Genomic DNA, 16027 nt, shown 5'->3' with positions numbered 1-16027 from the left:
TAATACAAATCGTTGTGCTATGTTTACACTCTATTTTTATTTATCACAAGGGCATTCCAAAGTTAGCAGTATTATCCAATTTTGCTGGTTTAACGTGTGCTCACACTTTGGCTTTGTTCTTGAGGAGCGGTTACATCTGCAGGAATGAAATATCATTATTCCTTCCTCGGTAACCAATGGTTTTCTACCAATAATCTTTACACGAGCATAATCCATCCCTGAAATGATGAAATCTCGTTGCGTCTCGCAAAATGATCTCCCTGTCCGCAACCTTGGAGATGAACTTGATCGCGGTGTGGCAGTCATTGCATACACGCAGGTTCTTCATGATTCGCAGCGTCGTCCCCTCCGGCGTGCTGATAAGGCCGAATGCAATGGCGAGCTTCTCACTGTGGCGGCTCAGCATCTCCTCCTTGAGCTCATCGTCGACATCGTGTAGGACAGACTGGAGGTCGGGCACGAAGCCGGCCTTCTTGATATCCTCCCATATCTTGGCAGCCGTCCTGTAGACGGCGTCCCTCTGCGGATGTAGGACGTCGTCTGCTCCAAAGACATGTACTCTGTTCTGTATGTGAGTCCAGCTAAAACCTGTCTCCTTCTTCACAGCCTTGTCCTTCCTCCGCTTCCATATCTTCGCCGCGTCGTTCCACCTCCCACAGGCAGAGTAGACGTTGGAGAGAGCGGTGTAGGCACCACTGTTATCGGGATCAACTGACAGCAGCTTCTCTGCCGCCAGTTCTGCCAAGTCTGCATTCTTGTGCATTCTGCAAGCTGAAAGGAGTGATCCCCAGGCTATTGCGTCAGGCTCCACAGGCATTTGTTGGATGAATTCCTGAGCTTCAGAGAGTAGGCCGCTGCGGGCGAGGAGGTCAACCATGCAGGCGTAATGGCTCATTTCAGGTACAATGCCGTGCATGTCCTGCATCTGCTGGTAGTATCTCTTCCCTTGGTCCACAAAACCGGCATGAGCGCAGGCTGAAAGCACACCAACATAGGTTATGCGGTCTGGTTTCACACCAACACAAAGCATTTCTTCAAACAGACCAACAGAATCTTCTCCCAGGCCATGCTGTGCTAAAGCTACGATCATCGATGTCCATGTGACCTTCTCCTTGCGCCAGCGGACCCAATCAAACACCCTCCTTGCCCATGGCAAGTTGCCTGACCTTGCATACACGGTGAGGATGGCGTTGCTGACGGAGCTAGATTGCCCCTGCCTGGACCTGATAGCCTTGCAGTGGATCTGCTTGCCGTACTCAAGACATGCAAGGCTTGCGCAAACACTAAGAACAGCAGCAAGCGTATAGCTGTTTGGCTCTGGTCCACTTCTAATCATCGACCTGAAGAGCTGGATGGCCTCGTCGTTGTGACCATTCTGCTGATAGCCGACAATCATCGCAGTCCAGGCTACGACATCTCGGTTACTCATAACATCAAATATTTCCTTTGCACGCTCCATATCACCAAGCTTAACATAGCCTTCCAGGAGAGCAGTGAAGGATATCACATTGAGATCGGCCACCACTGCCTGGTCCATGACCCCTCTGGCATTCTCAACACTGCCAGACTTGGCATACATTGAGATGAGGGCGTTCGTGACCTGGCAGGTGTAGGGCGTTCCACACCTCAAGATGTACGCGTGCACCTGCTTTCCGATGCTCACCATGCCGAGGTTGGCGCAAGCAGATAGGACGCTGGTGATTGTGATGTCATCAGGCTCCATGGAAGAGTCTCTCAGCATCCGCGAGAAGAACCACAACGCCTCGGCATCAAGCCCATTCTGGTTGTACCCTGCGATGACTGCGTTCCACGAGATGATGGTCCGGTCCGGCATGCTCTCGAACGTGGTCAGAGCAAGGTCCATCCTGCCCAGATGCGCGTTCAGCGACACCATGGCGTTCCAGCTCGACACGCTCCGCATCGGCATCCTTTCAAACACAGCCCTCGCCGTCTCGGCGTCCCCGCACTTGCCGTACATGTTGAGCACCGAGTTGGCCACCGGCACGCAGCTGCTGAGGCCGAGTTTGACGACGAAGGAATGGACCTTCCTCCCGGCCCTGCCGGCCTCCGTCGCGGCGCACGACGAGAGCACGTTCGTGAGCGTGAACTGCGTCGGCGCCAGCCCGTCGGCGACCATGTCCAGGAACGTCCTGACGGCCTCCCCGAACCGTCCGGCGCGGTTGAGCCCGACGACCATGACGGTCCACGACACGGCGTCGCGCTCGGGCATTCCCGCGAACACCGCGCGGGCGTCGGCCAGGCGGCCGGACTTGGCGTGCATGGACAGCAGCGAGTTCCACGTGAACACGTTGCGCTGCGCCGCGGGGATCTCGTCGAACAGGCGCCTCGCCTCCGGGAAGCTGCCGCTGGCTCCTCCAGCGGCGGCGGGGCCGGCGTAGTAGGAGAGGAGGTTGTTGCAGAGGTAGGCGCTGGCGAGGAGACCGGCCTTGACGGCGCGCGCGTGGATGGCGCGCCCGGCGCCCGGGTTGGCGGCCGTCCCGCACAGCCGCAGGAGGCGCGCGTAGTGGTCGCCGGCGGAGGCCGCCATTGCCGTCCGCGGCGCCGGCGGCCCGGCGTGGAGCTCCAGGGCGGCATCTCGCATGTCGCGGAGAAGTCAGCGGGCTTCCGCGTGCGGGCCGCGGCCCACGGGATTCGACCAAAGCGAGGCTCGCTCACTCACTCGCTTCACTTTTGTTTTCCCCACAAAACAGAGGCTCACAGTCACAGGGAACGGAGCTCGCCAATAATTTTGTCCTCATCTTCTCTCCCAGAAGTCGCACGCACACAGCCACCGCACCGGCCGACAGGAAGATGACGGTGGGCATGATCAACGCGAACCCGGTGGTGCACGAGCGGCCGGAGCGCGCCGCCCACCACGCGCACGCCGCGGCGGCGGCTCTCGATGCGCTCGATGTCTTCGGTAACTGAAGCATATAAGCTCGCTTTCTTCAATTTTTCCCCCTTCATTGCTTGGCTTGGAACTGATTTTGGTGCGTCTCGTGTCCAGATACGGTGCGGGACATCAAGGACCCGGAGCATCCCTACTCGCTGGAGCAGCTCAGCGTGCTCTCGCAGGAGTCCGTCTCCGTCGACGAGAAGCTCGGCCACATCCAGTACGTATGTGATTGGGCTACGAGGTTATCAAATTAGTAAGGGCTGGGAGTAGGAGGTAGTGCTTACCGTTAATTTCCCATGTTAATTGCTTAGTTCCGGGCAGCAATAATTGATACAGATCAGAATATGAACCTTTATCATCTACTACAGTGGAGATTCATAGTGTGATCTTGAAAGAAGGCTGTCTACAGAAATGCAACTCACTTATTGGTTGGGATTTGGTCTTCCACTAGCTTGCTGATCCATAGATATGTCCTCATTCTGAATACAGTAGCTGGGAGTGTCAGGATGCATTTGCTTATTGCCAGCAACCTTCATTGCTCTCATTTGTACAATACAGTCTGCTAGTACAAAAAAAGATGTTTCTTCCAGCTTCAGTTTTTTGGGACCACTGATCACACCTTACAATTGCATGCAGGATAACATTCACCCCAACTGTGCAACATTGTAGTATGGCTACAGTGATTGGTCTGTGCCTCAGGCTTAAGTTGATGCAAAACTTTCCTTCGCATTTCAAGGTACTTAGTATGTTCTTATATTCATGGAGTTCTGATTAAGCCGAATAGCTGAGACGCTTTATAGATCGTATTATGTTATGTAGCATATGTGCCGTCAGCAGCCATTTATACAATCTGATGGAGTTCGAGTTTACATGCATGCTCATTCTAGGCGGCAATTTGGTTTCCTTCCGTGTCTGTGTGGTGAAATATGGGATAGATGGAATGTCATAAATTTGACAATTACTTTTTTTCAAAAAAGGGCGCTTTATTACTTCAAAGTTTCGTAATACACCCGGCCTCTGCATAACTATGATGCACACAGCCGTCCACACAAGAGTATAAAAACAGAAAAGTTCATGTCATAACAAGCGACTAAGTGAAAAGCGCATCATGGTGAAGAAGCTGCAATCCTCCGACTATGCAGCCACCCATGTTGGGTAATAAACTCCTTGGCCGAATTCTCCAACCGTGTAGACACCTCCGTAAATAGGTCGCGGTCCTCCAAGCGCTGAAGCGACGACCATGAACGGAGCAAGGCCGTAGACCGGTAGATTACCTGCATAAGAGAAGAATTTTTATCGTCAAAAACCTTGTCATTTCTACATAGCCATAGCGACCAAATAACGGCAATCGCTCCCACCCTGATAAGACTCTTATACCTAACCACAACCCCATTTAGCCAATTGCCAAAAATGTTAGCGATGCTTCGGGGTGGGTATAAGCTAGATCCTATCTGAATGATTGACCATATAGCTCTCGCGAATTGACACTGGAAAAAGAGATGTTTTATCGTCTCGTCTTCATGACAGAAGACACATTTCTTACAACCATGCCAGTTTCGCTTTGCAAGGTTATCTTTAGTGAGGATAACACCACGGCGTAAGTACCAAGCGAACACCTTCGTTTTTAGTGGTATCCTCAACTTCCAAATGCTTTTATTATTTAGTACCGGTTGGACAGGTTCTGTCAACGCTTCATACATGGATTTTACCGAGAATAAACCATTCTTGGTAAGTTCCCAGCGGAAAATATCTTTCCCCTGAACCAGTTGGATTGGAGCTAATCTTTGTAGCAATTCATTCCAAGAAGTTAAGCGGGGACCGACTACATCACGCCTAAATGTCATAGTTGGTGGAGAGGTTACCATCACACTCTGAAGAGTAACATCCTTATGACGTAAGATCCTGTATAAAGCAGGATATTGTTCTCGGAGTGTGGTTGCACCCAACCACTTATCCTCCCAGAACCGTATCTCCGACCCATCTCTAATGGAAAACGACCCATGTGGGAAGAAGTGCTTCTTATTTGCCATAATGCCAGCCCAAAAGTGAGAATCCCCAGGTTTCCAAATAACCTGAGAAATCGCTTTTGAGCCTACATACTTCCTCCTCAACAAGGTCTGCCATACACCATCCTCAGTTAAAAACCTGGCCAACCACTTGCCTAGTAGGGCCTTGTTTTTAACCTCCAAGTCATGGATACCAAGTCCACCTTGATTTTTCGGACGGCATACTACATTCCATTTTGTTAACCGGTATTTCTTCTTCTCACTATCTCCTTGCCAAAAGAATCTTGATCGGAAATAATCCAATCTATGAAGAATTCCTTTAGGTAGCTGGAAGAAAGAAATCATATATAGTACCATATTCGTGAGTACTGAATTTATGAGGACCAATCTTCCACCTAGAGATAGTAATTTTCCTTTCCAACTAGAAAGTCTTATCTGCAATCTTTCCTCGACTATTTTCCATTCTGCTAAGGTGAGTCTCCGATGATGAATCGGGATACCCAAGTAGCTTATTGGAAAACTTCCTAAACCACAGCCAAATAACTCGGCATATTGGTTAGCATCGTCTTGGGCCTCACCGAAACAAAACAACTCACTCTTATGGAAATTAATCTTTAGACCGGAAAGTAGCTCAAACGCTGATAAAATTAATTTCAGGTTTCGTGCCTTTTCCAGATCATGATCCATAAAAATAATCGTGTCGTCGGCATATTGCAGTATCGACAATCCCCCATCAACTAGATGGGGAACCACTCCTTCGGTCTGCCCATCTTCCTTAGCACGCTCAATTAATATAGCAAGCATATCCGCCACAATGTTAAATAACATTGGAGATAGGGGATCGCCTTGTCTCAAACCTTTCTTTGTTTGGAAGTAGTTGCCCACATCATCGTTAACTTTGATAGCAACACTTCCACCAAAGACAAAGTTATTAATTAAAGCGCGCCATTCGGGAGAAAAGCCTTTCATCCGAAGTGTTTGTTGTAAGAATGACCATTTGACCTTATCATAGGCTTTTTCAAAGTCGATCTTGAGGATGACCCCATTCAACTTTTTGCGATGCATCTCATGTACTGTTTCATGCAAGGTAACCACACCATCGAGGATGTATCGACCTTGCATGAACGCAGTTTGAGTTGGTCGCACCACCTGATCAGCCACTGAATTAAGTCTAATAGTAGCTACTTTAGTGAAAATTTTAAAACAGACATTAAGGAGACATATTGGTCTAAATTGCTGTATACGTTCAGCATCGTTAACCTTCGGAAGCAAAATGATCTCCCCAAAATTAATACGAAACAATTCTAATTGCCCTGCGTGGAGTTCTTCAAACAAAACCATGAGGTCATTTTTAATTGTATCCCAGAATGTTTGAAAGAATTCGGCGGGGAAACCATCAGGGCCTGGTGCTTTGTTATGTTCCATCTGAAAGACAGCTTTCCTTACCTCCTCCATCGTATATGGAGCAGTAAGAACAACATTCTCCTGAGGGGACACTTGAGGAATGTCATCGATCCTGGATTCATCCAGAGTATTAAATCCATCAAGACACCTGCCGCATCTGTACATATGTGCATGCTTGCAATTTCATGAACATAATGTAGATCAAGGAAAGCAGACAAGTATCACAAGCCATAAACTGTAATATGCATGCACTTATACGATCTTATAAGGATTAACGTTATAATATGTTTATATACCTACTGAACACCATTTATGTTGTTTATTTATCTGCCTCAAAGGAAATAATGTAAATGGCCTCCACAAAAGTATGTTTAAGCATTTCAATAGGACCATGATCCTTTTTTTGAGGGAAACTGTGAGCTTTATTGATCATAAAAAAAGTGTTTACATATGTTTGCGATCAGCTCCGACACACAGGTTGGTGCTGACTCGCTTAACCCCATTAGACTCATGCTTCCCAAGCTGCGCTAGATGATCACAACCTGATTACTACACCTATCAAGCTTCTTGTGAACCTTTTGTTTCTTGTGTATGAATATGCAGATTGACATTAAAGTTGCTCCAGGGTCTCTTGCTAACGAAGAATCAGGTGTGTAAGATGACAAACATCTAATTCATGTCTAAGCTTGTTGTTGTCAATCCAATATTATTGGGTATATTAAGTCACATGGCATATTATATCATCCATAAAAACTAAACAATAAACCAATTTCAATTTTTACTCTCTCTGAACTCAGCAAAAATGTCTGCTTAACTAGGAGATTGAGATTGGCAGTTGCATTGTATAACTGTTTGAACAATGGTCATTTAATATTTATATTATCAACGTGCTGAATTGGCAGTAAACAAACAACTGAACGACAAGGAGAGAGTTGCTGCAGCCTTGGAGAATCCCAACCTTCGCCAGTTGGTCGATGATTGCCTCTGCTCGGATCATTCATCCTCATATTAACCTGTCACTGATACCCCACATCCACAACCTGCCTGCTGTACAGCAATAATCAGGCATTTTGTTTTACCCTATAGCTTACCTAATCATGTATGTACCATTACCTTTTGTTTGTCAGCTGTATGTTATCTCCGTAATACCGCAATGTTTCTTCATGCCTGCTTGTCCACCATTTCTTCAAAGTAACAGTATGATTTAGCATCCAGTGATGTCACATTCCTGAACAAAAAGGAGGAAAGAAAAGAGAGTATTTTGGTGTAGCATGATTTGGTCCTATTTTACTGGTTCTTTGTTGATTATCATATTGTGGGCTATTGCCAGCAGAGTCTACTGTGATGTGCTGTTAAGTCCTGTCACGCTCTGGTTTTGATTAGTCACTCAGTTATGTGGTGTCATCGTTGCTCTCGACGCATTTAGTCGCTGGTTATCAACTTTGTTAAGAAGGGGAGCCGTGTGGTGCTCTCTACACCTCTTAGCATTATCAAACGAGGCATAATTGGTGTGTTAACGTGCGTGGCGTGCTATCTTTGTGTACCACTGTCCTTCCTATGAATTTGTATGCACCCTGTCTCGGGTCAAAACATGATTCGGATGAGTATCGATCTTGTGAACTGGAAGAAACCTGTCTCTTTGACTGCTGCCATGGTGACTCCCTCTGATTGCTCTGTTACTGGTTCGATGGGGATTTGGCATCAGATGATAGCTTCCCCTGCGATTTGGCTCTATCCTTGGTGAGCACGACAGAATTTGCAAGTCAGATGCAACTTGCTTCGCTGACGAGAGAATGGGAAATTTGGCGAGTTTTTCTTTTTCCGAAATGGAAGCCCGGCCGATTGATGCCTATGGCTTTTATTTAGATTTTATTCAACAAAAATCTACCAAAAGCATACATCATAAAACTCGAAGCCACCACTTAACACATAAAGATGTAACAATGTTAAAGGCCTCGTACCCTAAAAACACAAGCGACACCCCTACTAGCTAATTAGAGCCTATGGTGAAAACATGAGCACATATCCGGTCTAGACCCTTGGCGAACGCCTCATGCCCTCGCTTCACAAATGGTCACCATCCTCAAATGTTGTCCATTTTCAGGGCAGAGATCAGAATAGCTCTTGACAGCATGTTGTCGACAACACCATGGTGCCTGACAACACTTCCACCCTGCACGAGTCCATCACACAAGGTCCATCTCCGAGGCCCCACAACACTATGCCGCCAAGACTCGTCGTCATCGACGCTGTAGATGCACACCACTCCACCACTACCATCCACCATCTAGCCGCTACTCCAAAACCGATGCCCCAAGAGGTAGCACGACGCAGAAATCGCCACCACCACCCGACCCGGGAGACCCATATCCGGGTTTCCCTAGGAGCCGCACTAGTTGGTAGACAATTAGTGCAATTGATGCCTTCAACAAGGTACCGACTTTCACACGCCACCATTGCCCAATGTGACTAGAGTATTAGGGCTCAATTTTTACCAACATCCGCGCCTCCCCAACTCGTTGTCGAGGCCACATGGCTGACCACCTCCGACGGGGGGAGGAGGCTAGCACCGCCATGACCGGGACAGCTGGCCTGTCATCCTCGTGCCACAGAACTGGCCCATGGAAACCTCCGTGATCCATCGTTGATGACGACACAATGCAGCAGGCACAACCATGGTCACATCCGTACAAGGCCCATCTGGGCCGAACCACCACCGTCGCGTGTTGCCGTTGGCCGTTGTCGAAGAAGGCCACCGAGGTTCGATGGCCACCGTCGTCTGCTAGAACGGTGCAGGCGACGTCGCCATGAGTGAGATCTGCACCCCCATGCCAAGTCCGCAGTCAAGGAATCCGCTGCCGCCACCAGGCCACCAGGCCTTTGCCTGGCGACGCCTCCGACGATGGTGGCGGGAGGGAGGGGGTGCAAATGAGAGGAGTATGACAAGGGAGGAGCCGAAGTCGCCCAAGCGCGGCGCCGCCGCGCGGGGCTAGGGTTAGAGCAGGGCAACCTTTTTTCAATAACGAATAGATAATGGTCTTAGAGTGGTCTTAATATGTGGAGTAGTTAGTGTGTGTAAATGATGTGAGAAAACATAACCCAAACATTCATGTGTTAGGATAAAACAAATGGTAAATAGCATAACTTTGTTTAACTGGAAATACTTCCATGGCAGAGACTCGTATTTTACCCGGTTTTGTTATGTCTCAGTCAACTGAGATTTCCTTAAGTCTAAATCACTTAGGCTATGTTTGGATGCGTAGAATTGGGCTCGGAATCTGCGAATCTGGAATTCGTGGCCAGTTTCCACCGTTTGGATTGGCCTCTGAATCATAGCCTGGAAACTGAGCCCAATTCCAAGGTACCCCTCCGGCCCGTGTAAACATCCCACCACACTTTCCGAGCTCACGACCTCGGAATCCCGTGGAAACTTACCACGCCTCTTCGTCGCTCGAGAAACAGATCGATGCCAGCGATCTTCGCCGCCTCCGTTCCGATGCGAGCGACCGTTGCCGCCTCCCTTCCGATGGGAGCGACCGGTGACCGGCGGCGGAGCCTAGGTTCGGTCCCTCTCCCTCCTCCCTTGCCTCTCGCTCCAACCGCCGCCACCGCGTGCCCCCGCAACCATTGCCGCCAAGTGCCCCCGCAATCATCGCCGGCGCGTGCCCCTGGAGGAGATCCGGCCAACTCGGCCCAGCCCCGACGCTCCTCTTTCGGCCGCCGCTCGGACGGGATTTCCCCGGCCTTGATGGGAACCGGTCGATCCCGGCCATTGCCGGCTGATCCCGGCCACAGCCGACTGATTTTGGCCACCGGCGGCCACAGGTTCCCTCGGGAGCCATGGAGAACACGAGCACGCGGGGGCGAGCCCTAGCTTCCTCCCGCCGGCAACATGTTGTGGAGAAAATTCAGAAATACATAAAATTCCAAGTTTGTACATCCAAACAAGATTTGGAATTGGGTACACCCTTTGATTCAAACAACAAATTCTGAGCACATCCAAACAATAGAATTTGAATTGTAAGCCAATTCATTTCCATCTTAGATTTGGAATTTCTAGTCCAATTCAATTCCATTTTCAATTCTGTGCATCCAAACACAGTGTTACAAAAAAGTGCTTGAGAAACTGCTAAAAATGTGCAATTGGATTGACTTGCAATTTTCTTTAAAATGCAGTTGCACACTTTTCTGAGATGACTGAGATTTTTAAAAAAAATACACACACCCTATTTTACCTGCACCGCACATGTCTGCTGCTGTTGTTGCTGCATCCGCAAATCGATTCGTGGCAGGACAACCACACGAACATGACAAGTGACTGTACGAGCAAAAGGACAAGCCCCGAATCTTGTGCAGATAGGTGCGTTGGATTTGGTCTTGCCGACGTGAGCTTGCGAGAGCCTCACGTTAACTGGGGCAGCGTCGATTAAACTAAATTAACATAGTCGTGGACGGAGACAGCGATAGAGATATTTGTTTTGGGGTTGAGATGAGCTCCCGCTCCTTGGATTGCTGTGGGCACAACCCACGTGTGGGCATGCTTGTGTTGCGTGGATACATCTCCCTGTAGCTAATCCGGCCCCACGGGTCCACCTGCATTAGTCAAGTGGATAAGGTATTAATTAACTGATTATGCAGTCCATGGTTTGTGAGTAACGTAATAATAATGATATTTTGGAGAAAAAGTGTTAGAAAAAATTGAAGTTCCACATTTTTTTTAGATCATGGATCACCAATATGTATAGAAGAATCTTCGAGCTTTGAGATTAACAGAGCAGAAGGATACCACGTTGTCGTTGTTGTGGATCATCGCTCCCGAGGGACCTTGCATGTTGCATTATGATTTTATTAAAACTCATTAAACTGTTTTGTGTGATATTTTGACAAATTTTGATCTTATTCATTCAAGTTTTGATGCATTGTCATCCTCGCTAGAAAAATCTAAGGTCCACGACTGTATTAGGGTTAGGACATAGATTCTCGGCTGCTTTTCGTAACCTTTGCGATCGTAATTCAACCTTTGCTAGACATCAACTAAAATACATGGAAGTCATGGAAACGATGCAAAAGTTGAGGTGGTTCAATTGGGCCAACAACCACGAAGAAGGTTCTCCTCATAGTCCTAGAAAAGCAATAGAGTAGCTTATATTCTACTTTAGGGAGCCGGTCAATTGTTCGGCATGAGGATTCGTCTAATCTTGTTCATGGGTTATTAGCGGGGGAATGTAATTAGTACTCCCTCCGTTCTAATTTAGTCCACATTTTAGAAAAAAATGAGATAAATTAATGTTGCATTTATTAGTACTACTTAGCTTTGTGAACAACCAATTCAAATTACATTAAAATAACAACATCCAATAAAGAGAGCAAAACTACTTCGTTTTCAGTGCTATTGTTAACTAAAAGGTAGAATGTAGAGTATTTTAGAATATATTTTGATGCTAGAATGTAGACTATTTTAGAACGGAGGGAGTATTTGCCAATCAATAAAGTTGCTAGGAAGCCTTTCTCTAAAAAAAAACTTAAATACACGATTGATGTTCACTCCCAAGTTCATGTGTACTACTACCAAGCAGTACGAAGATAAACAATCCCAAGCGAAAAGAAAAACGAAAAAAACTTAGTCAAACGGTTAGATAGATGGGCGGGCCGCAAGTACCTTCTTCCAATCCGTCCACATTATTACGTGCAAAATGACCGGCAAAATATCGGAAATACCCCCGCCAGTCCTTATCCCTCCTTCCTTTCTCTCTCTCTATTCCCCTCGCGATCCCCTGGCCGCCCCGCCGAGCAGCACGCCTCTGCCTCCTTCCACCGTAGCGCTCCAAGGGATTCTCCTCGGCTCCGCCGGGCTGCTGCGCGGTGGAGATCCATCCGAAGCCCGCTCAGCGATCGGATTCGCTCCGGTGACGATCCCTAACCTGCTCGTTCTGTTCTTTCTTCTTTCTTTGCGGTCAATCAAATTAGATTTTGCTTTCCAGGAAGGATGCGACGATCCGTGCGGTTCGTCGCGGATTTGTTTAACCTGATTGTGTAGCACTTGCTGTTAGCAGTTTTATTTCCCAAATTTCCCCTGGTAATTTAGTCAATCGAAATGATGTTCCGAGCTGTTGCGTCCAATAAGATTTTTACGATTGATGTCGCCTAAACCCAATTCTTTTGTACTGACCTAAAATTGATTGATTGATTGATTAGTCGGCGTGTTCATGCTAAATTCGGCTAGATAAGATTTTTATGATTGATGTCGCCTAAACCCGATTCTTTTGTACTGACCTGAAATTTTCTGTTACAGGCAGTGGAACTGAAAAGTTTGTGGTGCTGCGAGTTTACCTAGTGGCGGTGCTATAGGATTAAGATGGGGGACGGGGTGGCTTTCGAGGCCGCCAGGAAGATCATCATGCACCCGCTTTACGCGTCGAGGTCGTCACCCTGGCTCGACCTGAGGGTGTTCTACGTGAGGGTCAGCAACTGCGTGGTGGACGAGTCTGCGCCGGAGCATCTCACGCTCAACCACATCCCGCTATCCCCCGATACCGTCATCGAGGTCAATGGGCGGAGGAGCAGCATGCACACCGAGTTCGTCTCGTCGTCCCTCAGAAGGGACAGGATCGACAAGAAGACCGAGGAAGCCACGTATGTGAGCACCGATAGCATCAGGATGACAGGGAGCGTGAGGTTCCAGGTGTTTGATAAGAATGATCTCTTGCTCACTGGAGACCTGGAGTTATGCAATGCCAATGGAGTGGTTGGGGAGCCGAAGAACAGCAGCAAGAAGTGGAATATGAAATGCCAGTCCTCAGCATCGTGCAGTGGTTTCTTGAAAGGGAAGATGTCTGCAGGCCCGGAGTCTGCCCACCCTGTTGTCGAGGTTTATGTTGCTGGCACTTTCTCTGGCACGCCTATTATACTAACCAAGACGATCCAGTATATTTCTCGAAGGAAGTCCCAGATGAAACTGAAGCTTGATTCCATCCCTGAGAATGAAGCAACTGAACTTCAGAAAGAAAACTCACATGAGGACCTGTTGAAGGTACTTATCCACTTTTAGGTTTATAAGCGGCATGTTCCCAGCACAATAGTGACTCACATATGACATATTCGCTATAGTGAAACCCATAAATGGAGATGTATTCTCTTTGGACTAATTTCTTGCTTATCCAGCCCATTTTACCATATTCAAACAGCATACTATAGAAAAATCCCTGCAAGTATGCACAATCAAATTTCAACTTAACAAACAATGATAAGCTCATGTATTTTGTATTTGTGTATGTGCTGCTCTCTCTGTTCCCTTTTATAAGACATTTTGGCAAGCCAATTAAGCCTACCAAAACGTCTTACAAAAGGAAAGAGAGGAATTACTATCTATGGCCATTTCTCACCATGATACTATTTCCACAAACCCCACTTTGCACATGGTACTCATTGTAGCATGTTGTGCAAGTTCTATCTTTTATTTCTGGATGTTGTTTCTGGCTTGCTGCTTAATTATTCTTCTAGGAGGATGGCTAGGAGATAACATGTGACCGGATAACATTCACTATTTCCCTTTTCTAATGATGAAACTTCTTGTTATGGTGTATGTGTGGACATCTGCTGGTGCACATGCTCGTAGAATAAAGTGAACGGTAGAAGAAACTGAATATTGACACGTGTGAATGCATGCCCATCGGAATTAGTAACTTATTAGGTAGCTGATTGGTATGGTACCTCAAGACATGTTGCCTATGGGAGTTTCCAGTGCTAAACTCCGTTAGCTCAGATATGCAGCGATGGAATCTCATTTAGTGGTTTATAGAGATGCTAGTATCGTCCACGTTAAAGTCAAAATCATTATACTACACACATATAGATTCTGGATAGAGGGTGTTAAGGTTGGTAGCTCTTTGAAGTAATTGGTGGATTCATGGAATATACCATGCATTAAACTAGTTTCCAGTCTCCTTGGTTATGCTACAATGCATGCGGAACGAGTTTTCTATTTCAATTCCTCAGATCATCCTACATGTGACGGTTGAGAAATGCTTGATTTCTAACCAAATGGCTGATTATACAGCATTCAGAACCTTAAAATTTAGCAAGACCATAATAAGATTGAACGTCAGACTTACCAAGGTTCTTCCTGAAGTGTGTTCATTAGTTGACTGGGGCTCATGGTTTTTGAGTCGCGACTCAAAAGTGAGTAGCCGAGGCGGTGCGACTCAGTGTATAGTCGACCAAAGTCGCTGTATATTCGCCATAAGTCGCTGTATAGTCGCGAGTCGCCGTGATTTTTGGAAAATGACTTGGCCACTATACATCGACTATTCAGCGACTTACTGCATTGGCTTATGCTTATGTAGCAGTTATGCTGGCGCTGCTGTAGAAATCTTCGTTGCAACTTTGACTGTTGACTTATGCCCGCTCTTTAGTTTATCTGGTTTGACTAGCATCAAGTCCTGCTCACCTTTTATTTTGTAAGAACAACACAAAACACATAGATCTTTATCTTTGATTGCATGTTAGAACGGGTAATCCAGTTATTTGCTGCCATCTCTGTTGAAGACTAACTCCAAATTTGAGGCATGTCGGATTTGTATATTAATGATGTGTGGTGAACATCTGCAATAAATGCCATAGTACATGATTAGCTTAAATTGTGGTTTTCTTTTATTTGCAATCTTGTGAAAATCCACATCCTAGTTCATATTGTGCTGATATCTGACAGTATTATTTCCTTTCCCATCTCTTGTTTCAGGTATCAGAATACCACGATCTCAAATCCGAAACAGATGTGGACGTCGACTATAACAGCTTGTATGCAAGGCAGGACTTTCTAGATGGCGAGGATGGTGCGCTTTCATGGTTTAATGCTGGTGTGCGGGTTGGAGTTGGGATCGGCCTTGGCGTATGCGTGGGTGTTGGACTGGGCGCGGGTCTGCTGATCCGGACGTACCAAAGCACCAGCAGGAACTTCAGGCGACGACTACCCTGATGGCCAAACTTCTCACGAATATAGATATGTATTTATCTCGACCTTGTAGGAGACTAACTGTCCATCTTTCCTATCCATGCTAGTGATGATAGATGAGCGAGGCCCTTTGTTCTGCAGCCACTCTTGGTATCTGATGCTTTCTTGTGTGAACTGCCAATCATTTTTGCCCTCTTGAGGTGTAAATGCGAGTATGTATAGTAAGAATAAATGTCGAGTTGCTTGCTGTCACTGTGAGCATTAGATGGTTCTTTCTGAATTAAATGTGTTGATGAATGAACGGAAGTGACCGACAAGTGCAGTGTATGGTCTTTGAGGGTGATGCCACACCTAAGAATTGTTGGAAGTCACGACTTATTGTGCAGAACTCGATTAGGTGGTCTGTTGTTTTTGTCATATAGTTGTGGTTTTCCAGATTTTGGTCACTTTTTAGCTTGGTGTGTTGGCCACCATACATCTTATTTGTAAGTGCCATCCAAGTTTATGATGCATGCTGGTATGCATGTTTTGTATATAAAATTTAAAGTGTAAACCAGATTTCATAGCATAATGAAGTGTGAAAGCCACACTTGTATTATAACTAGAGATTTACAATGTCTCTCTCCCCGATCGTAAGCACACGATCTTCTACATAATTTGACATCATCTTGAGGATTAAGTTTGCCTTTATTGTTACATGAATAATTGAATATGCTAGCTTAAAGGTTTTCCATGACAGAAATAATGATGCTATTTTTTTTTGACTAATCT

The 16027-nt window shown here is 46.6% G+C and overlaps 3 protein-coding genes across 3 annotated transcripts; 2 read left to right on the top strand and 1 right to left on the bottom strand.

Annotated features, from left to right (window-relative positions):
• LOC124682994 (pentatricopeptide repeat-containing protein At2g22070-like) lies at nt 1-2602 on the bottom strand. The gene has a single exon (XM_047217583.1). The coding sequence runs from the start codon at nt 2600-2602 to the stop codon at nt 185-187; it is 2418 nt and encodes an 805-aa protein (XP_047073539.1). The 3' UTR covers nt 1-184.
• A 194-nt stretch (nt 2603-2796) lies between these two features.
• LOC124682993 (protein AE7-like 1) lies at nt 2797-7578 on the top strand. The gene is made up of 5 exons (XM_047217582.1): nt 2797-2920; nt 3008-3113; nt 3533-3632; nt 6910-6955; nt 7209-7578. Exons 1-5 carry the CDS (start codon nt 2812-2814, stop codon nt 7316-7318), a joined length of 471 nt encoding a protein of 156 aa, XP_047073538.1. The 5' UTR covers nt 2797-2811; the 3' UTR covers nt 7319-7578.
• A 4496-nt stretch (nt 7579-12074) lies between these two features.
• On the top strand, nt 12075-15487 carry LOC124688349 (uncharacterized protein At1g01500-like). Its single transcript, XM_047222041.1, has 3 exons — nt 12075-12212; nt 12599-13336; nt 15044-15487. Exons 2-3 carry the CDS (start codon nt 12662-12664, stop codon nt 15278-15280), a joined length of 912 nt encoding a protein of 303 aa, XP_047077997.1. The 5' UTR covers nt 12075-12212; nt 12599-12661; the 3' UTR covers nt 15281-15487.
• Nucleotides 15488-16027: the final 540 nt, after the last annotated feature.

The sequence above is a fragment of the Lolium rigidum genome, chromosome 1 (assembly GCF_022539505.1).
Source record: "Lolium rigidum isolate FL_2022 chromosome 1, APGP_CSIRO_Lrig_0.1, whole genome shotgun sequence".
NCBI lineage: Eukaryota > Viridiplantae > Streptophyta > Magnoliopsida > Poales > Poaceae > Lolium > Lolium rigidum.
Note: the sequence above shows the minus strand (reverse complement) of the source record. Positions and strands in the feature narration are given on the sequence as shown.

Coding starts and splice junctions, on each gene's coding strand:
- LOC124682994 (XM_047217583.1), bottom strand. CDS start 2,602: ATGCGAGATGCCGCCCTGGAGCTCCACGCCGGGCCGCCGGCGCCGCGG.
- LOC124682993 (XM_047217582.1), top strand. CDS start 2,812: ATGACGGTGGGCATGATCAACGCGAACCCGGTGGTGCACGAGCGGCCG. Junction 2,921..3,007: donor CGATGCGCTCGATGTCTTCG/GTAACTGAAGCA, acceptor TCTCGTGTCCAG/ATACGGTGCGGGACATCAAG. Junction 6,956..7,208: donor TCTTGCTAACGAAGAATCAG/GTGTGTAAGATG, acceptor CTGAATTGGCAG/TAAACAAACAACTGAACGAC.
- LOC124688349 (XM_047222041.1), top strand. CDS start 12,662: ATGGGGGACGGGGTGGCTTTCGAGGCCGCCAGGAAGATCATCATGCAC. Junction 13,337..15,043: donor CACATGAGGACCTGTTGAAG/GTACTTATCCAC, acceptor CTCTTGTTTCAG/GTATCAGAATACCACGATCT.